The 24,409-nt window shown below is 37.5% G+C and overlaps 3 protein-coding genes across 3 annotated transcripts in view; 2 read left to right on the forward strand and 1 right to left on the reverse strand.

Annotated features, from left to right (window-relative positions):
• LOC129566874 (probable serine/threonine-protein kinase clkA) overlaps positions 1–15,097 on the forward strand; it is a 121,681-nt gene extending 106,584 nt beyond the window's left edge. Inside the window, exons 4-5 of the mRNA XM_055443177.1 lie at positions 3,767–3,926; positions 11,828–15,097. Coding sequence (XP_055299152.1) covers positions 3,767–3,926; positions 11,828–13,567 — 1,900 coding nt within the window. The 3' untranslated portion in view covers positions 13,568–15,097. The remainder of the gene's footprint in view (positions 1–3,766; positions 3,927–11,827) is intronic.
• A 169-nt stretch (positions 15,098–15,266) lies between these two features.
• Positions 15,267–17,391, reverse strand: LOC129569165 (uncharacterized). The gene is made up of 6 exons (XM_055447736.1): positions 17,215–17,391; positions 16,637–16,795; positions 16,460–16,544; positions 16,083–16,381; positions 15,465–15,842; positions 15,267–15,379 (listed from the first exon to the last, which is right to left on the reverse strand). Exons 1-6 carry the CDS (start codon positions 17,342–17,344, stop codon positions 15,267–15,269), a joined length of 1,164 nt encoding a protein of 387 aa, XP_055303711.1. The 5' UTR covers positions 17,345–17,391.
• Positions 17,392–19,434: 2,043 nt separating this feature from the next.
• LOC129577770 (serine/threonine-protein kinase pelle-like) lies at positions 19,435–20,775 on the forward strand. Its single transcript, XM_055465328.1, has one exon. It carries the CDS (start codon positions 19,435–19,437, stop codon positions 20,773–20,775), a length of 1,341 nt encoding a protein of 446 aa, XP_055321303.1.
• Positions 20,776–24,409: the final 3,634 nt, after the last annotated feature.

Here is a 24,409-nt window from a genome sequence, read left to right on the forward strand (position 1 = left end):
AGAGAGAGAGAGAGAGAGAGAGAGAGAGAGAGAGAGAGAGAGAGAGAAAGAAAGAAAACACAACGTCATCCAGATTTGCATAGAAAAGTTTCTTTCTTTTCTGTTTCGGTCGTCACATCATTCTCTCTTCAAAACTTATCAACATTGCTTTTGAATTTCAAATTTTCAAGAGCAAGAACAAAAGCATGAGCCAATTTTTTCTCTCTCTCTCTCTCTCTTCTTCTTTTGTCTTGTCTTCTTTATCCGCTGACTATCTCGTTTGGAAAGTTGATGCAAAAATCCCGAAATGAAGGAGACAACAATTAAGATGCTTGCAGGCACATCAAGCAAATGCTCTTGATTGATGGCTCTCAATATAAAATTAGCAATGGCAAAAATTTCATTTTGCTCATGAAATTAAATTGACAACAACCGCCCGGAATACGAAAGCCACAATGCATAACAACGAATGGGAAGGCGCAACCAAAAAAAAGAAATATGCAAAACTTTGTCTCGGTGGACGGTGGTGGAGTGGTTTTGTTAAATCAAATCGCATTAATATTCATTTTGCAAAGAAATAAATCACAAAATGTAACAAACACCGTCGAGTAGTACAGCACTTGAGCTTTCATCATTTTCGGGGCCGTTCACCGAACAATCTATTCCACGCGGTGCCATGTAAATAAGGTTATTTTTGGCAAATTTATCAAAAACTCACTCGCGAAATGCGATGCCACAGAAAAGAAAAACACGGGCTGCGCGATGCTTTGCACGGCTTTCGTCGCTCAGATATCGTTGTTCGGTTCACCTTGATTCAATTTGAATAAATTGCTTTCCACTTTCTCATTCTCTCTCTCTCTCTCTCTCTCTCTCCACTTTCCACCTCCATTCCATTACCATCGCAGAGCCTTTTTCATCCGGGCAAAGCCCAATTTGCCATGTCACTCAAGACTGATGAAAGCGATACAACAGGAAAAAAGCAGCAACAGAGAAAAAAAAAACTGTAAAAAATGAAAAACAATGAAAAAGTTCTCGTTTTAATTTTTTGACGAACCTTTTCATAAAGCAATTTTCAATTTCCGATTGTGTCGCCTTTGAAGTTTACTTCCTTTTTTTCATAAATCAACCGAGTATCACATTTATTCATTTCGTTCGATACACCTTTCGGTTTTTGAAGCGTCAAAATATGCTAATAAAACTCAAGTTTCATTCGGTTACGGTTGATCATCATCAATCAACAGAAGGAAGATGATGACGAAGAAGAAGAAAAAAGAAAGTTGAATTTGTTTTGAAGCAAATGCCCCAGAAATTTGTTAAAGAAGAAAAATTACAACGAATGATGATGATAATAATAAAACTCATATTCTTCAGCTCAAGCTTTAGCGCTTAAACACGAAGACATACACACATACACACAGAAAACACGCAAATATTCAATCGAAACTTCAAATAAAGAATTTCGCCTCCGGAAAACTTTTCACGAATCGACAAGAGGAAACAGAAGAAAAAGCAAATGTAAACTTCAAGAAAGCGAAATATGAAATATAGGATATGGCGAAGAAAAAGAAAAAAAGAAAAACATTACAAGCGACACACACACACACACACTGACACAAAGGGAAAAAAATCGACGAAAATCCCGTGTCGTTCGGGTTAGGAGCATAGCATCGAACAAATGGGGAAAACTTTATTAATTTTGAAGCTGTTGTATATAGAGCTTCATCGTCCGTTACACATGACGACATTTATGACATCCAAGAGCGAAGAAAAGAACGAACAAGCCAAAGAGAGAGACGAAAAAAAATCAACAAACTTTTCGACACCCGCGCAAACACATAAACACACATACACAGAAATGGCCCTTAAAACTGGGACACAACAAGGGAAAATTATTTGAATTTTTGATTTTTTTAACTTGGCACAATTGTGGATACCTGAGCATAACTCAGCGTGTGCCTTTATATCTCTAGCAATAGTAATCTTAAGGTAGCCGCTGAAATATATTATTTTTGTTATCGCTCTTCTCGGCTCCTTTTCTTCCGTCTCCGTTGTTGTTGTCGTCGTCATCAACCTGAGAGCGGTACATTCTCGAAGCGGCGAGAGTGAACAAATTCATATATTCTTGTATTGTTGTCACTGGCGAAAGCATTTCGATTGAATGCACACGTTTATATTGGAATGGTGCGGAACCCAGCATGCGGGCGAACCAACAGTTGTAATCGCAAATCGGAACAAGTGCAAAGAAAAAGTACAGCAAAAGAAATTTTTAAGTGAACACCAAGAATATTGCGGAAATTTGCTGAAAAAATTCCCGTCACTTCCGCATTTCACTTGAGGGTATTTTCATTTTAGATTTCCTCGTCGATTCCTCACATGCAATACACGTTCCACGCTTTTTCTTGTTCCTTCAAAATTCGGGCGAAATCAAAATCTCAAAATGTAAGCAATCACGATATTACGAGTTTGCTGTTCATTTCACAGCCAATTTTTTTACATTTTTGCAAGCAACATCCTTATGAACATGTGCGCTTTGTTCATCTCCAATCGCTGGCAACGTATTTTCGACGAAGGATTGAGCGAATTACTTAATAACTTTAAATTATTATCTATTGACGAAAAAAAAGAAATCGCGGTGCGAACAGAGACACGATCAACTCTCAAACAGAGAAAGAATAACGCGTAGAAATTGAACGAACCTGTTGTTAAAAGCCTGAACAAATGCAAATGGTATGGTGCCAGTTGCACCAGTCGTGTGTGTGTGTGTTTTTTTTTTCATTCTCTCGCAACATGTTGATCGCAAAACTGTTTAATTTAGCTGAAAGAGAATGAAGCCATGCGATTTATTCTCTAACTTTTAGTTCGTGGAAATATCCGTCGAGTGAATTATTGAAATAACAAGAATGAAATAAAAAAACTTAAATATCTCTGCAGTTTATTTCCTCGTACCATATTTGCATTGGATAAAGTTATTTTTTCTCTCCCTCCTGCAGTTAAATTGCGACGACGGTGGTAGAAAAAAAAATAGACGAACTTCGTTTCGAATGCATAATATTTTTAATGAAAAATTCGAATTTAAAAAAGTAGGGAAAAAAGAGCCGTACGGTGAGTGCAAGAGTAATATATTTCAAGATGCTGATTATAAGTCTTCGTTGTGCATGTTTTGTGATGGCTGTGAAAAGATTGAGCATTTGTGCTTGGGGAATGCATTTGTGGGAGAGTGCAGAAAAAAAAGCAAAGAGAACTAGAGCGGGAGTGGGATTTTAGTAGAGATTCTCTGCTAGAGAATGAGAAAGAAAATAGAGAAAATACATTCGTTATACAAATTTTCCGCGAATTTTATTTTTGCTTCCAATAATAAGTTTTTCGTTGAATGGGAACGAAAAAGTAAACGGAGTACGAAAAAAAAATGGAACAAGATGCATTACGAGCCAGCTCTTGAGAGATTTCATCTTCCATCATTCAATTATTTGATGAGTTTTTCATGGTATAACTCACCATATTATTCAGTTCGGTAGCCTGACCGTTGTTGAATCGAAATGACGAGGAACAATATTGATGTAAAATAATTGTATGCGAGCTCTGGCATACATAGATATAAGCTCTGACATAAATACAACGGGAAAAAACGCGTTCTAACGTCGATCAGAAATATTAAATTTCAAGAAGGATTTTGCTTTCCATTCGATTTGAAATTCCATATTGCAATATCCAATAGACGAAGAATAAATAAGATAAATTCTTTTCTAATAAAAACCATTTCATTGTATTTTCCTTTTTTTCCCTGCAGACACAAAAGAAAGATGACAAACTTCTGGCCGTGCAAATCGTTGCCGAAGCGTAACGGACATTTGGACACAAGTGGAGTTTCAACTGGCCATTCAGTTGCATACGAAGACCCAGATGCACATCTACATCATCATCCATTGGTACGGCATCATAATATGGAGGTAATTGTGCTGAACAGAAAGAAATATTCCAAGAATCAAAGATTGTTTTCACCACTTGAACAACCAATGAAAACCCAATGAATCGAATTACACGACACATTTACCGGAAGATTATTCAAGTAGCACAGTTAAACGTTACAGAAAATTAAATCCAGTTAACAAATTATTATTTTCTAATTGAATCAAATGTAAAAAAATCGAAGAAAAAGACAATGCCATGCCGTATATGAATAGCACTTGAAGCGGAAACAAACCAATAGTGTCGATGGGTTTGTCAAAATATTGTGATTTAATGTGTCAACACACACACACACACACACGGTGCACGTTACCTGAATCACAATGCGCTTGAAAATGAGACGTAAATTGAATCTATCCAGATCCGTGGTACACATATATATAATAAAGAGCTCATTTTTGAGCACAGAACAATGGTGATCGAATAACAATGGCGCTGCATAGACCATGATGATGACGATGACAAAAGAGACACGTTACAGTCAAATGAAAAGAACGGATATTCAGATCACATCCAAGTAACTAACAATGTGTATCAGCGCAGTAGCAGCAGTAGCACCAGCAGACCAAGTTCAATGAAAAACTACGATTAAAAGAAACACTCCGATGACAAGGAAATGAATTGGGATTGTTGTACGCCTCCTTTTGTTTGGCAACGACATTGTGAATTGCAAGCGACTTTTCAAGAAATTTCGAAAAATGGAATCTATCTCACAGTTGAAGTAATTCAGAATTATGCTCAGAAAGTCTTTAGTATTTCATGAGCCATCAAGTTGCTCGCATCAAAATGGGCTGTGACGAGGTTAAACCTACAAAAAAAGTAATCTTGACGAAAAATTGTTCATCCAGTTGAAATGAATCATTTTAAACTCTACCACGAGCAGTTTCATGCTGCAAAAAAAATATTTGCTTTGCACACAAAACAAACAAATCATAGACCAAAATATCACATTTCATCTCAATGAAAATCACCGAAAAAAAACCTGAAGCGAAAATAAAAGTGAAAAAGGTAACGGCAACAGCAGCAGCAGCAGCAGCAGCCGGGGATCATGGCCAAGAATGGTGTGGAAGAAAAACACACCGTTGCCGCGTTATATGCAAATATTTGCGTATGGATTTCAAGCGAAACGCCTTGACGATTTAGATTGATTTTTTTTCAGGCTCAATTTTTTCAAACAGACGACTTGCTTGTGAATATACCCAGAGAAGCAAAACAGATTTGAGCTCACTTTTTTGTTTTTGTTTACATCCGAACTCTTTTATCGGAGCGCATATGGAACGGGCTGACCGGTGCTTAATTTCAGCACATTTCTCTTCATTCACCCGTCTTTACCTCTTTTCAAAATCCTTCTTTTCTCATTCTCGTTCTCTATCTCTTTCTTCACTCTCTCAACGATCCAAATAAATAGAGAAAACGCTGATTTTATTGTGTATTCGACAATACAATGTCAACCCATTTCCTTCTTCATATTATATTGTTCATTGCTTTTTCCGATATGTGATGATATTCAAATGTGGCCGTTACCGAATTTTAGTTTTCGAACGTGAAAAACCAGTTCCTTGTGAAGTTCCTTTAGCATGTGTGTGTGAGTGTGTGTGTTCTTTCCTTGAATCCCAAAAATGGAAAAGGAATAGAGTTTTCGAGGCACGAATTCTTCTTAATTCTCTGTGCCATGCGTTCGATGCTATTATACCCTTTTTTGTGTGTGCTCTTTTCGCAATAGACAATATAAAAATCAGGATGAAAAATAAAACGGAGAACAAGTTGCTTACACGGGATCACGAGAAACACACAATGTTCCAAATTCATATCGGATTTCACATTTAGATCCGTTCGATTTCATACGCCTTTTTCGTTGTTGTCATCATCTTCTTTGGCTCTTTCTTGTTTTTTTTTCTTCTTCTTCGAATGTTCCCATTGTTCGATGAATTTCCGAAGCCGTCTTTTCAAAAGCAACGGAGATGTTTGTCTCGAAGATGAATATCAGCAGTTTTGTTCCTATGGCAAACGAGGAATACGACGAAAATGTGACCATTGTAGAAAATGCTTGTTCACATGCTGCAAACAAATGAGCGGAATTTTTTTTCTTCTGGAAGTGGTCGTTGTTAAATGCTGTCAATTTAATTGTGTCGTCAATGAACGAATTTTGGGCTCTTTTGCTGCAATCTCGTGCAACGACAACAACTCGCTAGAACATAATATTTCCTCTTTGCCACACCACATCAATTTTTTTGCATGTGTTCGAGGCCTTTCTTGTGAATTTCATCATTCGGTGCGGTGTAATTTGAATGTCATCTTTTGCAGTCGAATGCAAACAATGAAATGATGATGGTAACAGCGATAAAATCTACTATTTACTCGCCGCGACTATATCGATACCTTTGGCTGTGTGATCTGCTTTAGATGCACGCGGCACTCGATTCATGTCCATCTAAAGAATATATAATACCCACTTATGGGTTTTTTTTTGTTTGCGTTCACTCATGTGATTCGATACGATATGTGGCTGTTCAATTTGTTTATGAATGGTATGGTGCGGCTACGTTGCTGCGGCTAATTTGATGCTGTTTCTTCACTTTCGATTCTCGCAATGTTGGCAGTTTCATTAAAACACACGAGAATTCCACCGAAAAAAGCCCAAAGCATTCTTTTTATTTTTAATGAAATGAAAGAAATGATTCGTAAATGAGAGATGGGAATCATTGATAACACTAAGCCGAATCGAAAAAAACGAGCATCGTTTTGATGTTTTTTAGATGTGTTTACACCGACGCATCGATGAAATATCGATTCAACGGCCCTCAACCAAGCATTCTGTAGAATTTTCTACTTATGTCAGTCTTGAGTGACCAACCGACCGGCCGCTTGCTCACTCGTTCACATTCAATTACACTCAAGTGGTTCATAAACATGGCTTTGTGAATCGATAGTGGAATGCCACGAATTCGAAAAGAAATTGTAATTTAATGTTTATTTTGATTGAATATCTTTTGAAATGCAACAGCATCCAATTGAAATTCCCTTTGTATTTAATTGAAGTTGAATATCGAAAATGAAATGCCTGATAGAAAAAAAGGGGAGTGAAACGGTACAAGCACTGAACAAACTGACTGAATTAAACTCAGCGTTCGTCCATTGAATGGAACGGCATTGGTTAATCTCTTCTTTGTGTTTTGACCGATGAAAAATGATTATTGAAACATTTACTTACGTTTCGCAAAGATGCCGTTTTTTTTCTCGTGTACTCAAGACTCGACTCTTTAGTGAAGAGAAGAAAAAAAAATTGAAGAAGAAAGAGAATTTAATTCGATCAAGAGAAAGAACCACAAAGAGCCACTTTTCATTGCCCACATTCGTTTTAGCTCCACTTTATCTCGACGACTGAGTAACATCAATCAAACTGGCATTTCTCTTGCGCCGTTCGCTCATGTTCCCTTCGCCTATTTACATTTAAAACATCGACATTCAATGAATGTGTATCAAACGATTGAGACGACAAGAGAACGAGAAAAAGGAAAAAAATTTATTTCTCTTCGGTTTTCTGTTAAGCGATTGAATGGATTCCTTGCAGCACCATCACCATCGCCACCACCACTAACAAAATAAGTCGAAATTCTTTGTACAAGAAATTAAAATACAAATTGAAAATCGGTTTTGGTTAATCGGAATGCGGAATTTTTGTTATAACCGTAAAAAAGAAATCCCGAATGCCATCATTTTGTTTCTGGGTTTTCAATAAGACCTTATCCAGTTATCGATCCAAAGTAGTTTTCGATTTTAAATTCAAATGGTTTGATATCCACAAGAATTGGTTCAATGACGAAGTACCTGATGCTGTTTGTCGAGATGACGTTTCGCATCGCATCGCATATCATACACTGGATCATCGAAGTACGGTTGAATTCTCTGCAAGCATCGGTCACATTAACATCAAACAACAACGATTTATACGAATTGTCGCCCATTCAGTGGAAACGACTTGCATACACTTAGCATAGTTCAAGGGAAACTTTTATGACTTTGCCCACACAGTATAACAAGATTGCGTTGTCATTGAGAGTCGACAAAAGAATGCACTTTCCATAGCGCCCGAAACTAAAGCATCACACAGCATTCTTACCCGCTCCTTGCTATACACACGTACATAAAGTGCTCACACTGCCATGAATACCATCTAATTGTACTTGTAGATGCGCACTTTTTTTACCCTCGGCAATAGAATCCGATCGCTTCAGCAACACACACACACACATCCACGCATGGATCTTGTTTACACAAGGCTGTGAAGTGGAGCGTTTGTTTGCACCATAACATAAATACCATCCATTTTTCTTTATGTCTTTTATGCACGTATGAGCTTTAGATGTGATTTCTCTCTCTCTTGTTTGGATCGACGGGGCTGACGAGAGTGCTTAGTTTGTGGCACACGCACGCACAAAAATATGCACTGATTCTTATGCAAGTCAAGTCAAGCGAACGAAGAGCAAGAGCGTCGCGCGTGTATGGATGATATTCTTTGGGCATTACATGTTTTCAAATCCATTTAAAGCATTCAAACGTGAATAATATCATCACTCATGATACATCATAAACACGTACACGGGTCGAGAACAAAAGTAAAGAAAATTCAATTCGCACCGAAACGACCGTTGAGAAAAACAAATGCACATTGTGCAATGATTTTACAGCAATAAACATACACTCACCCATCCACCCACCTACACATACAAAAAATGAATATAAACATTAACAGTTTTTGCTGTTGCCTTTTCTCTCCCCAAACCATTTATTCAAAGCACATGAAAAGAGTGCCGACAAGAAGCGGTCGATGCAAGCAACAGAGGCACAAGACACAAACAAGTAAACAACATGTATGAAAGTATCAAAAGACGATTCTTTTGACGAGCGATGCACAGAGAAAGAGAAAGAGAACAGAAAGCAAAAAACCGGGTGAAAAGTGCGGGCGCAAATTGCTCACAGACAATATTTAAGCGGATAAACGGAAAAGATAAAATAAATTTTAAATTCTCAAAAGCATTTCAAAAGCACATGCACGGGTAAGACTGTATGGCATCAAAAGCGATTGCCACATGAACAACCGGAATGAGAAAAAGCATGAAAATTGAATGCCAATTACAAGTAAAGTCTCAAAGCAAACTAACTCAACGCACATTACACGCGTACAGAATGGCAAAAACGACAACGGCGACGATGATAAAGAGGCATGGACTCTTTTCTCTCTCCTATTTCAGAACAATGCCAGTAAAGAGAGGGAAATTTTCACAACAATCATCCTTCACAGGCACACTCACTCACACACATTCATGTGTGGTCTTAAGTCGTTCGCATTCAATCGTTGTTGGCTTCATCAAATGCGTTTACTCGACCTGAAAACCCAACGTTTGCACTCCCTCGCTGCATATGTGCTTTCGATGCGTAAGCGATGGTTAAACAGCATTAAAAGCAGAAAGAGAGAAAAAAGGCATCGAGTCGCTCATCCCATCAGCTCAAATACTTCTTTAAAGTTTCCTCCGGTTTTTATTTCTTCTTTTCTATGCATCTCTTCGGGGTACTTTCTTTTCACATCCTTTATTGTTGCAGTGTTTTTCTACCTCTTGAGAGAGAAAAACGGAGAAAAGGAACTTGGAATGTTTTTTTCTCCACTGACATCGTGCATTATGTATGTGCTTTGCTTGGATTCTCTTTTTTTTCTGCCTTTTATTCAGTCGTATGTGCACTTGGCTTTTTAGTGTTCTTTTATGTCAATTTATCGGGCCGAAGTCAGCCGTCGTCGTCGTCGATGTCGTTGCCGACGTCGGTTGCTTGCGAAAATATACATCAAGAAAAGTCACATCAAATTAGTCTTCGGAAAACCCATGGCGCAATAATAAATGACCACAATAATCGTCAACTGAATGCGACAGTCGACAACGAATGCGAAGGGAATATAAACCGTGTGAAGCATGATGCTCTCTCTCCATTTCTCTCGATTCCTCGCCTCGTGCTTTCGCCTTTTTAGCAGAATTATAAATGAGCTAACTAAATTGAGTTTTTGTATTCGAATTGCCTTCTCTCACTCTCCCTTTGCACACCACCATCCAAAAAACATGGCAAAGGTAAAAATGGGAACTTCGCCATAAAGTATGGCTCTTTGCAAACCATTCAAAATGATGTGTAACTGTATTCAAAGTCTTAATTTTGTTTTATATTTCACGAGAAGTAAATAAAAAAAACACACGGATTTAAATTCATAATCAAGTCTTGAAAGAGAGAGAGAGAGAGAGAGAGAGAGAGAGAGAGAACGCGCGCACAAGAGATTTCTCTCGAGTCATAAAATGCGGAATGCCAGCATAATGGCTCACTGCTTTGAATGATGTAAATTTTTAAAAGGATTTGATGGTAATAATTTTGGTTTTTTTCACTGCAAAACAGCATCGGTTGACCTTGATTTTTTGACGATATACTAACACACACACACATACACGCAGGGACATTGGTTCATCACACAAATCCACAGCCGAATTTATGACTTGTGCTGTGTAACACAAAACGGCCAAATGTTAAATAACAAATCGACTTCGATTTGCTCGAAAATTAATTCCATTCAAACTGGTCTGTATGTACATTACATAGAGTTCGGTTTGAATGGATTCGAATGTCGCTGCTGCTGCTGCTGCCATCGCCGTCGTCAAGTTGAAACGATAATACTGACATCAACAACAACGCTGACGACAAGTCATTATGTTCAATAGCACTCGCAAACAGCAATGTGTTGTTGGTACTGGTGATGTTTTTTTTCTCCCACGTTCAAATACGTTTTCTCGATCGGAACGGTTTTAGCGTCTGAGTGCTCGTCAGACAAGTGCTGAAGTGTACCATAATTGCAGTGCTCGGTGGTCGAAACTCAAAGGAATGCGTCTGCTAAATGATTCTTCAATGCACCACATGACCCATACAATAAATAAATCGATTTCGTTACTCATGGCTCTTCGACGCCATTAGACACTGTGTGCTGGCGAGATTTTTGCTCGCCAAACAACACAGATTTATGGACACAAATGAACAAGTGGCTCAGCACAATATTGAATCACACACACACACACACACTCAGGAAAATAAGTGAATCAAAAAAAATATCCAGTTGCAATTGTCACATTTTATTTGCTCTTGAGGTGTGATTTTTGCACTTAGTCGCCTTGGATTTATTTCTTTCATTTTGGTGGTAAACCGAAACAATTGAGAGAAGAAAAAGCAAAAAAGCCGCAATGAATATGCAAAGTTGGTTTCAAATTAAAAAGTAGCACGCAGCAGTGGCTGCAGCAGCATTAGCAGCCAAAAAGAAGTGCTCAATTTTAGCAAAATGAAGTGCACTTCGATTAAATAATACCGAAAAACGGTGGAAAAACACACAGTTACCGAGAAAAGGGGAGAGAGACAGCGAGCGTGAATGGAAGACAAGCAAAAGTTTTTCTAATGGATTGTCGTGCATTCATTTAACGCATTTCGAGCAGAGAGCTTGAGCTGCATAACATTGCGCGTACATAAAATTTGACCCATTTTTTTTGTTCATTTCAATTTAATTCAAATGGAAATGCATTAAGTGTAATAGTTTTCGTTTTTCTGTGCTATTATTTGCCATTACGCGAATGGAAAATCGATGCGTTTTGACTTTGTTTCTTTTTCACTTATTCTCTTCTCGCTTTACAGCGCATAAAAATTATCGCTTCAGAAATGAGCGTGTAAATTGAATTCATTGTTTTCATTTGGTTTTGTTATCCAATGCACAAGAAGTGTTTAAATATGATTAGCATTTTTATGAACGATGAAAGATCAAAAGCTGTTATTAAAATGGAATCGTTTGTTTTTTTCCCCCTTTTTCCAGATGTTGCACCCAAAGACGATTCATTTTCCAAGTGGATACCCAATTTCGCGTTCACCGCCAGTATTTGTGTGTGCATCGCCCGGTCCCGATCCATACCGTTCGTTGGATAACGTCTATGAAGAGTTGGGGCCACGTGATTCCGATATCGAAAGTGAACCGCGAGTGCAGTCGGATGATGATTTTGCTGAGGATGAACTGAGTTTGAATGGAGGCGCCGCACAACCATATCACATTTCGTCATCGGTTCAGGATGGTGTCTTGACTACGGCAAACAATACATCGATTCCGATGGCAACATCCACCTCAACGTGTGCTGCCATCTCGCAGACAATACCATCGATATCGAGTCTGTACAACGAATGCTTGAATAGCGCAGGCAATGCAAACCACAGCAGTGATAATAACAATGGGGATAATAGTCACATGAATGGCAATCCAAACGAAATGGAGCGCAATTCAAACGATAGACACTCGTTGCTTTCGTCATCATCGTCGTCCGCATCAACGGCACCGGTGAATGACGGTGCGGCTGGCAATAGTAATAGTTCGTTTAGTAGTGGTCCAACACGAATCGCTAGTCCTGACAGTGGTTTGGCGTTACGCAATCGCACCAAACGAATGCGAAACGGTGGCAAAATGACACCATCACCCAGCGATGTGCCCACAAATCGTAATATGCACGAGAACGGAAGCCACGATGACACATCGTCCGAATCGAATCATTTGATGAATCAACATCCGTATTTCAGTCATCAAAGTCAAAGCTACAATCAATATCGAAGTAACAATAACGTAGAAATAAGCCATAGCAACTCAAATAACAGTAGCATAAGCAATCAATTGAATAGTGTAAATAATAATGTGAATAGTCGAAATGGAAGCGGTGCAATGTCAACCAATGTTGGTCAAATCAATGGCACAAACAGTGATGTTGAACGTCACAATCAAATCAATAAGCAGTTATCGTCATCGGAACATCCGATGATCCCGAAATTTGGCGGCAATCGATCGGCCGTGCCCACCAATTATCAAAGTCAAATGGCACAAGAGCAAATGATTTCGACCATTTTCCCGGGCCGTTTAATCAATAGCAATTCGAATTTAAACAATTATAATCGCATTCAAATGCAAAATCAATACTATTCACCGAGCGATAATATCCGTTGTCCGGCAAATGGTAACAGTCGTTCGCGTACCAATCCGCGGTCATCGCGACACAGAGCCACCGGCAGCACGCTGCCATATTCCTATCAAAATGACAACACTTACAGCTATGCCGAGCCAGTGTTTCACGAAGATATGGCCAGTGCGTGTGCACCACCGCTGCATGGCGCCTATCGAACCATTTCTACATCAAATCGTCGCCCGTATCATTCAAACCTACACTCATCGCCATACATGCCGAACTATCAGAATTTTAACGAACGCGATCCAAGGCATGCACGCAGTAGAAATCACATTGGAATTCCATCCACTTCAACCGAAATGGGCCATATCCAACCAATCTACTCGCACGATTCAAGTTTCGGTTCGGATTCCGGCTACAGTCAATACACACACAACAGCCGATCGAAAAGTGATGGCAGCAATTCGGCGCACAGTGGCAGTAGCAATGGAAACAATACCACGGTCACATTGTCGAATATGTTCTCTTGGGCACGGCGCAAAGAACAACAGCAACAGTCAAATCGAAATAGAAACACTAACGGCAAATCGATTCCACCGATGCGAAGCTCCTAAAATTTGATGTGATATCAATAAGTTTGGCCATAGAAATGATCATTGAAAATGACACTGCGATTCCAAATATTTAACACAAAAATTAAAATCCCCTAATTTTATTCGAGAGAAAAAGAAATGTTGTAAATAATTTCTAAAGAAAAAAAAAGTTGCGTATTAAAATGCAATCATTGGAACATCCAAGCAAAAATTATGTGAAAATCCATTGAATTTGTTGGAAATAGAAGAAAAAATAGCAACTATCATTGAATTTCATGAGATCAATGTGTTTTTGTTTCGGATTGGATCAATGCATATGCATAACAGATTAACAATTAGTTTGTATTAGTCGTGAAAAACGAATGAACGAACGAGTCGTCGAAATGTAAAATGTTTAACAAAAATAAGCGACATAAATTAATCCAAGCAAGTAAACAATTTGTTCGACAATTGCCATTAATTTCTATAAGAAAGAGAGAGATAAAAACATCATTCATTAGTATTTAGCATACATATAGAGACGAACTTTTAACTATTTAGATTCTGTACATTCTGTCTTATGGTTCTTGTATATTCCTAATAAAACAAGCAAACCAATCGAATTAAATGCGATTGTGTTGCGACCTACGTAAGTTTCTTTCGGAACGATTGTGAATAGAAAAAAAAACATAATATGAATAATAAAAAAAATGAATGAATTCAAAGCAAATAAAAAAACGAAACGAATTGAAATGAAAATGCACGCAAATGTTATTTCTGATACATTTTTAGCTTACCGAAATGAAGATGAGAAGAAACAAAACGAATTCAAGCGCTAATTTTAGCCTCTAAAAATTAGATTAGAATTTCAAAGTTATGTATCATAAAACTGAAAGAACACACACACTAACTAACTTAAAGAAAACTGTAAACATGTGAAAATCTGTGATTTGTTTGATTTTAATTTTGTTTTATTGATACGGTAATGCTAATCAAGTAATTAGATGAACGAAAAGCAAAAAAAAAAAATAATTTCTCGACTGTTCTCACACGCGCTTCTGTCCATAAATAACAAACTTTATCGTTTCACACAAAGACACACACACACACACACCGACGTATCAGTTTGTCCAAGTCGACATAAATGTTGTAAACTAAAGGCAAAACGAAAAACGGAGCATAGAATACAATATTCAACTGCAATTCAATTCATTAATCATAATCGTTGTACCGATCCCAATATATTTGCCACACACATTTTTTTTTACTACTTCATTTTCACATCATTTCGAAGACATTTGCTTTTCATTTTAAATCCTATTGTTTTATTTTCATTTCGACAACAATGTTCTAGTTCGTAAGCGTAATTTTAACTTAACTATGAAAGAAATGAAGAAAAGAAAAACCTGTAATTAACATTTGTAAGGATTCGATTTTTTGTCCTATTTATTTATGAAATTGTTTTTGAATTTTCGTCCAATTTTTTTTTCCTTAAAAAAATGGAATAGAAAAATTATTTATGCAAACAAACGAAAAACCAAGCAAATAAATAAAATTTTCAATTAAATTAAACACACGAACTGTTTCAATTTGTCTTTTTTCTTCTTATTCGTGTTGCCACCCTCAGATTTTCCTTTTTTTAAGGCGATACAGCAAATATTGCGGAGTAACAAATTTTTTGGAACGACCAAAAATAATCTTTTGATATTCTTCGATATGCGGCTCGACAGAAAATGATTGTTTATACAACGGGACACATGTTTTGTGAGTAGGCAAGTGCAAATCCTCTGTTTCCAATATCCAAATTTTCATCTCCGTCCGTCACCACGTACAACACATACGGAAAAATATTACCTGTACGGAACAAATTATGAATAATTGAAAATGATTGTGTTCACGATTGTCGTCTTACGTTTGGACTTTAAATTTTTAGGCTTACTCGTTGTTGCCGTCAATCCAAGGCCACAAAATCGATCACTTCCGCTTGTGAGCAATGTACCGTCTTGACTGGGATTTGGAATGATTACATAATCTGTTGTACACAATTGCTCTTGAAGTGTTCCGGTACCAAGGAGAGCAGGGTCGACGGCTCCGACGTCGCCGGTCAATGTGAATGAATACACATCGGTCGATATTATGCTATAGGTAATTGAACACGATGAAATGGCTCGAATACAAATTCCATAGCTCAAACCTGCAATCTGTCGTGATCCTTCTACGCCAATCGAATTGAGCATTGGATTTGGTGACGGGCTATAGTTAAAACTTCGCACTATGCCGGTCGAGCCATAATGATACTGAAGACAGCCTGATGGAGCTGTGTAAATAAAAGAAGTTGAATTTAGTAATAATCGGATTTATATGTTACGTCATTTTATGCTTTTATCAATCGATCCTACGAGACATAGTTTGAGGAGGCAGATACATTGCTTTTGAAGAAAGGAAATCGAATACAAAACTTCTTTTAAGAATAGGTGAAGAAAATATTTCCATGAAAACCGACATGAAAATATTTCCACGGAAGAAAAAAAAAACACAAACGACTTCAATTCAATACCTCGCATGGCTGAATCACAATTGATTTGTGTGGCTCTAATGAACCAATGTCTGCCAAAGGTGAAACTAGACGTGGCCGCAATTGTGATTGATATGGAGTTTGTGCCATCAAAATCAACAACAACATGCTGACCGCTATTTTCTCCGCATATATTTGGAACGCCCGTTGCTCCGCCAGTAATTTGAATCACGTCCGTATTGCAAACACCGTCGCCACTTGGTCCGGCTAAAGATAAATCGGAAAATTCAACACGGAGCTGGCACACGGTGCTACTGCACGGGTTCACTGTGATTGAGCATCTGTAGATAGAGGGAAACAACTCAATGAGGAATAATTTGGCCTATTACTATTGGAAGGATTAAATATTCAAAACTTACGTTCCACCGCTCCATAGGCCAGGATAATTTGGGCTTACGAAGTATGTGTTGTTATTGGCTGTGGTTCCGCCGCACGTTTGTTGATCTGTGAATTTGTTGAATTGTTCACACGAAATTTCATGATTAGAAATTTGAAAAAATAAATAGCAAGCAGCAATCAAAACATATTCAACTTACAAACACAACAAATGGCTTGACGTGTAATCGAATTGCAGCTTCCCGTAGCAACACCGCCTGCGTCTGTGCATTCTCCTCTCAAAACGCATGTTCCCATCAATTGATTCGAACCAAGGCATGGTGTATTGACGAATCGTCCGAGTGTGTAAAATGGAAACCCTATAAATACAACGATTCATTTCAATTCTCTTCGACTTTGCTAATTGCTAAACGCTGTACAAATTTAGCACAATTCGAAATAACGTATTTACATCCATTTATACGCGCATCCAATATATGAACCGAGTATAAGAACACACGAATGACACACAAAAAACCGTTGTAACAGCAATTAATGTGACGATTAGTAGTCATGCTCGTTTAATTAACGAATTTAATGTAATTCAAAACCACAAACAAAAATCAAGAACGATCAAAGTTGTTAATTGGATTTCAATGTATGCGAGATGATAAGAAAAATGGAGGAAAAATGGCACACAATTCCTTTCATTTAATTAACGAGAGTGATTGCCCTATATTGAATCATTATTCAATGTTTTGAATCTTTGTTTTGTGATGTAAATTTCACTTTGACTTACATCGACCCTGCCGGTGTGATGTATGATTCTGGTCGAATGTATGGTTTCGTTCTGCCGAAACCAATGTATCGTCTAGACTATTGTGTTCGTATGTCAGCAGCGCTTGAACCATTGAATTCGATATACACATGTAAATGATCAAATGTGGTAAGAAACTCGACGAATTTTCTATCGTTTTCCAGCCATTTCGATAACGCATCTTTTGTAGTTGGTTATGATTAACCATTGCAGTTTTGACGCGTTTCTCTTTCATTTGGTGTGTTCTGCGTTTGAATTTTGTTTTTATTTATTTATCTCATTCATTCGATGGCATGTGTATCTTACACGCGCCAAAATGTGTCACTTGAGATTGTCGTTTGCTTTAATCTATGCATCAATTTATCTTGTTCTCTCTTGTACGCTCTCTCGTACACTTCAACCAGAGAAGAAGAAGAAGAAAAATTAAATCACGACGAATAAGAATCACGTAATCTGTCAAAATCATACAACGCTGAAATTTTTCTCTCTTCTAATCTTTGGCACTGCAATCCTTCTTAAAAAGTCTTTGCGATTGAACGATATTGCTTCGAATGCGTTATTGATTGATGGGAATTTCCCGTAGATTGTCTATTCCACTTTTTTGTACTCAATTTGAAAAAAAAACTCTACCAACGTCAGCACGAATTAATAAATTTCTGCGAAATATCACTGCACTTGGATTAAGGTCTTATGACCATATATTCTTCACAACACTTTACACGGCATTTTATGCGTCACTGTTTGAATCTATCACTACCCGATTTCAAATCCCCAATCACAAGACATAATTTCAAATGCGTTTTAACTTCAACGAGCAACGGCGAACGAATGAACTGATTGTGATCAAGAAATGAAATTTGAACATTGCTTGCAGGGTTTTTATAACCATCGTACGGTGGCCGTGATGCTAGATTGACTCGCATCTCACTTATGCTATGATTTAGTCGGGCATATTGAGGTGCTAATTGGTTTGCACGAAACTTCGCTTTTTCTTACGTGTCAAATTTTACGTAAAATAGTTCAAACCCAACATTTCGGCTGTCGTATCGTTAGAGCAAAACCAAACAGTGTATCAGTATAGAACCGATGATTGAATTATTTCAACCTCATTTTGAAGAAAAATCGTTGTTGTTTTAATCACGACGACATTTCAAACTGATATTGAATTCCAGAAGCAACCAATTTTTTTCGTTTTGAATACGAGTCAATGTCGATTTTAAAACGGTACACCAAACCGCTTACACCAAACTCGTATGAATGAATTTCTAAAAAGCCACATTCGAACTTTGGATGCGCATCAAAAAACGAAAGTGAAAGATGCCTTGCTTGGGGGGAGTTGAAACTTAATGTCATAAAACATCATTAGGCAGATAAAAAGATATGAGTCCATCGAAAGCCGACCCAATTAAAACCAAAATTTCCCGTTGGCAGATGTGTGGGAATTTTTCGTGGCACACAAATGTGTCTCCAGTGTTCGTAGTGTTGATTTATTTTCAGCCAAAACTTGTTAAAGCAAAAAAAAATAGCAATGCGCGTAATTGTAAGAGGAAAGACGTCGCACACCAAAAAAAGCCGGCAAAAAATGAAGCATCATAAAAAAAATTCATAATTGTTGGCGAATTTACAAAAAAATGTAACTTTTCAAGCTGCATTTGAGAGAGACGCAATTCATTAAATAGAGCAGGAAAGATGTATTTGTTCATCTCGATTGGATTATGCTAATCCTTTTACTTTTGGATAATTCGTTACGGACACAAAAAAAACCCACAATACCGATTTCTTATGCTACCTGAAATGGTAACTTTCCTCGTCTATCTTCGTGTCGTTCCGTCCTTTTTTTCTTCGTTTCTCCGTCATTCCATCTTTCGTTTCGGATAGCAAGAAATTTGCATATGATGCATGCATGCATCGGGACATTTTTGCAAATGCAGAGACAAATGTGCACCAAAAACTCCCCTTCTCTCTCTTTTTTCTTTCTTTTTCTCGTTTTGCTTGCCATTCGAAGCAGTCGGGAAATCTGTCGATCGAACATTGGGAAATTTACGCTATAAAATATGCACCGCAGACCAAACTACAATCAGTATCTCTTTGAGTTCGAAAGCAGAAACATCTAGTTAAACCAAGAACGGTTTTGCAGTAAAAGTTTCTTGAGATAAAAAAAAAAACGAATTCTTCAGTGTGAAAGAACAAATTGAAGAGAAAATGATGAGCTCTGTGTTAATTGATACATCGTGTTTCGTACATGAGATTCCGTTGAACATTTATCGAACTGTGTGTGGTCAATTGGATCAAAATGATCGTTGGCAGAAGTTGGCACGTGAGATTGGCTTCGAGAATTCGGTCATCGATGAATTGAAGCAGTCACCAACACCGTCATCGAAATTGTTGTCATTGTGGGGAGATCAAAACCATACAGTGGCCGAATTATTCATGGCATTTCATCGAATGAAGGAGAATCGATTGATGGAACAACTTCGGGACCTCGTTGACCAATCATATCATCGTCTCATTGTTGCAAAAAGTTCATCGTTCTCCTCGTTGAAAGCCCAAGTTCAAGCGTTAACGAAACCATACAATCATCATAAAAAATCAAATTCAACACCCAGATCCGATAGCTACAAACCGGATGTCAATCCATTTGACATTATCTGTGCCGGCATTCCACAAATTTCTTTGGACGAATTGACTCGTGCAACAAACAATTGGAGTGGAAATCAAGAACTCGGTGCTGGCGCCTTTGGAACTGTTTACCGAGGAAAATGGAAATGCACCGAAGTGGCAATCAAACGTATCGACTGCAATGGATACGATAAAAGTGCAACGACAAAAAAACGTCTCAAGCAAGTGGTGATTGAAATGCGTTTTTTGAACGAACATCGACACGACAACATTCTTCCACTGTACGGATACAGTTTCAACGGTTCATCGGCATGTTTGGTGTATCAAATGATGGCGTGCGGTTCGTTGGAACTTCGATTGAGACACAAAAAATTACCACTCACATACAAACAACGACTGAATATTGCTATCGGCACCGCTCGGGGACTTCAATTTCTGCACACATTCCACAAACGAGCCACGGTACATGGAGACATTAAATCAGCAAACATTTTGCTTGACAGCAATTTACAACCGAAAATCGGCGACTTTGGATTAGCCTGTCGAACAAGCGGTCACACCAAATCGAAACGTGTGTACGGTACTCATGCTTATTTGGCCGATGACTTCATTTCGTCGCTTATAATTAGCACTAAAAATGACGTATGGGCGTTTGGTGTGATCTTGTTTGAATTGGCTACCAGTCTTCGTGCGTATGACGAGCGTCGCGGCAGTTACAGTAAACTTTCACGATACATTTGGGCATTCAACGAATCACCTCAGCGACTCAACGAATTGGTTGAAGGACACTCGAAAAAAACATCGAAAAATGCAAATCCAATCCTAATGCAATTGGTTCACATCGGGTTTTCATGCACTCGAAAACGTGCCGCTGACCGACCTGAAATGTCCGACATTTTAAATTCACTCTTGGAAATATCATAAATTATGATTCATAATTCAATATTTTACCAGAAGAAAACGATGCAACAGCGTCGTTTATTGTAAGGAAAATTGTATTTGTTAGGAATTTAAATGTATTCATTAAAATTGTAAGCATTAATTGTTCAAGTTGAGAATTTGTAAAAAAATAAATAAATAAAGAATTTGTGATACATAATGATTCCGGTCTTTTCGATTAATTAGGGATTTATTCCGTTGGTTTTTCCAGAAACTTCGTTACGTCCGAATTCATGATTCGGATATTCGACTAGATACCCTTGGAGACAAGCGTACATTTGACTCTATTCGAATAAGTTGAACACGTGGAAAATATTGGATTCAATATCATGGTTTTTGTTTCGGATCTGAATTCACGGGAAAACAATGAAATTGATCTACCAATTATTTTCTAATTAAAATCAACAAAATTCGTCCCACATTCCATAGCGGTAAACATCTTTCGATGTTTGTCTGATCTCCCAAAAACCGTCCACGGTCGATTGAGACGTGTGTCAAACGAAATCATACATGAGCGCATAGCATTTTCATTGCAAAGAAAATTGATAATGATGCAAAATAATGAGGTGACCTTGCTAAAAGTTGCGCCAACAAATCAATGAACAAACGCTGTCTACCGAAAATACTTGTACGTAGTTCACAACGCTGACTATCCATAAAAAGTGTACAATTATAATGAATGTGTTGGAAAACTTGATATGCTCAAGTTCTGAAGACAAACAGTTAAGGAACGAAGGAGCGAACGAGCGAACGAGCAATCCCTAATTACGTTGATGCATCTCAAACGCTGAGTATCCAATGAACTGTTAACTAGAACTTTTCAGTCTATTTTCCCTCATCCGCTTACATTCCAAAGACAATGCAGAGTATATTACATAGCTGTCAGCAGTTTGAAGTCATGGAAATACTTTCAATTTGTCTTAGACGAATATTTGCGTACAGCAAACTTTGTGCTGGCGATGCACAAATAATGTCTAGTATTCTATTGCAACATTGGAATTTGCAACACAAATGCTACGGCGTGTATCAGTTGTTGTTGTGGTTTATCGCTGATAAAATTATGAATTGTGTATTCTTGCCGAAATAATGATTGTCTGATATGCGGATATTGCTCAACTCCACCTACAAATCACCATTTTTCGAGTTGATTCAATTACATTGTAACCGTCTTGTTGCGGTAAAAGTGATAATCCGCCAAATTAATTGCAATTTCACTACCTTGTGGCTTGTGCTCGAAACATTGGACAGATGATACAGGTCAAAGTATCGAATGAGGATTAATTAATGCACCGACCTTTACATTGAACGATAGTGAATACGACCAATGTTGGTTGAGATGTACAAGTTCAAGAAAATCAACAAATTTCGAGAAGGAACATCCTACAAATTATGCATTTTTGAACTTCATTTTTCTCGAATTTTCATTCGCCAACACATTGAATAAAGACCAATTAAATTTATTCGCAAGTTTTTATGGATTAGTGTGGGTTTTACTAACGAGAAACTTGAACCAAACGGAGAGATTGATTTTATGATCTTATCTCAGTATCCCACACAATGATTGTTCTCTTGAGAATTATTGAAATTCTTATTGAAATAATTTTCACTACGCAGCATTTGAATACGTAAGTAGAAAAATATAAGTTTCTATGAAAGAAAAAAATGAAACTGCTGCAAATCGATGTTGTGCATTAAAATGCATATTTATTCGAGTACCGCAATTGTCTGGTTCCAAATTTTGATATTGCAAATTCTTTTATAGCACTCAATAAAATGCGATTGGGGGTGTCATTATTGCGCCGAATCGTGATAGTTCCAATCAGCTTGAAAAATTCCGCGTATTCTGTGTCTGTCTACCTCTTGTGCCTGTTCATTCTCCACGGTCAATTTTATTGTTCGAGAATTGTAGATAAAATCGCATTTCGTCGAAACAACGGTTCGTCGGGAAATTTACAGTCTCCCACATGTAAAATTTAACAATTAATTGGTCGTTCACATTTTTTCGCGTCATTCTGATAAAATACATTAATTTGTTGTAACAATAAACATATCACGATTACGATATCAAATCATTGGTATTGTTTACAGACAAAATTCATAAAGCAATTTCATCGATAGACAATTTTTCTACCGTTGGTTGTATGTGTGTTCGTAAATCGGTATCGTTCGAATTATGGTTTTCATCAAAATTAATGTTCACACGTATTTCAATAAATGTGGGCAAATTCGAACAATTGCTCACCTTAATAAACGAAATTATTACGCCGAAGTGGATGGAGATACACTCAAATTCACGTTGTCTGTAAATCGAATGTTTTTCGTGTTACAAACTCATCGGCAATTCATTGCGGGTAACTTTAAATGTGAGCAGCAATGGTGCAGCGGATAGATTTCCGGCTAATAGGTAGCCATTGTTAATGATATTTCACAATTAAATGATTAAATACCAGAAGACGAGCGTGCTAATTCATGCGCATATATGTGTATACAAAATACTCCTCCCCTAAAAGCCAGTGTGTGAATCGATAGTTTGTGAATCGCCATTATAGTATTGTTTTACGCTTTACGTGTGCTATTCATCATCATCATCATCATCAGTGATACAATTGTTGTGAGACACACATTCTCCATACACACATATCTTATTTAACGTCCATCATCCCTACTCCGATCCATCATGTTCGATGACGATATTTTATATGACTTCGAATGATTCAGCAAAAGAAAAATTAAACTAAAACGCCAATTAGCCAAACGAAACACTATAAGTCCTATCAGTTAGTTTAGAAATGCTTCGCATTTAATTAGTTAGTTGGTGTTTGACAACGGAACGCATTAGCCGCGAATTCAATTTTAGCGGCCAATTCAAAGGAATTCAATTGAACTTGCATATAAAATTTGTGGGGAAGATAAAAATTCAAGTTGAAAAAATTTGTGTGCATTGAACAAAGTTCAAAAGTGTTAATGGATAATTTTTCTTCTTAGTTCGGTGAGAAGCATCATTTGTGTATTTGATAGTAAATTTGCATACGAAATGTAGAAAAACCGACGAATTCAAAGCAACAACCCAATTGGGGACTTTTTTTATCAAATGAATTGTTTTCCCCCGTAATGTTTGAGCGTTTTAGTGTCTATTTTTATATTATGCGAGAGAAGAAAAAAATCCCAACATACGGAAGTTTCTTCGATCAATTCTTCATTATTTTCTTTTGTCTTTGTACTGTGCCTTTTTTGTTCGGGGGACATTTACCTGAGTGTGCTTCATGCAGTTTGACTGTAAAATAAATACATTAGGCCGAGAAATTCCAATCAACTGGGATTTTCTTCGCATCCTTATTTTTGTGTGTTTGTGTGTCAAAACAACACATTTTATGTTTATGTTGCAAATGGTGCGGATGATAATCGTTTGACTCGTGTTTGCCTATGTGTGATCATTTACATGATTTTTCGACAATTTTGCACACATTTTCCCCTTGTTATGCAGATAACTGAGCATCCAATTTTGATGGGAATTTTTACATTGAAAAAAAAAAAAACAAAACGACATATGTGTGCATCGCAAACGGATTTTGTGCATACTCAATTGTGCTGTTGAACAGTTCTTTTGTTCAATACTGGC

Source organism: Sitodiplosis mosellana, unplaced genomic scaffold, assembly GCF_009176505.1.
Source record: "Sitodiplosis mosellana isolate CC-2019 unplaced genomic scaffold, AAFC_SMos_1.0 Smas_scaffold_1, whole genome shotgun sequence".
In the NCBI taxonomy this organism is placed as follows: Eukaryota; Metazoa; Arthropoda; class Insecta; order Diptera; family Cecidomyiidae; genus Sitodiplosis; species Sitodiplosis mosellana.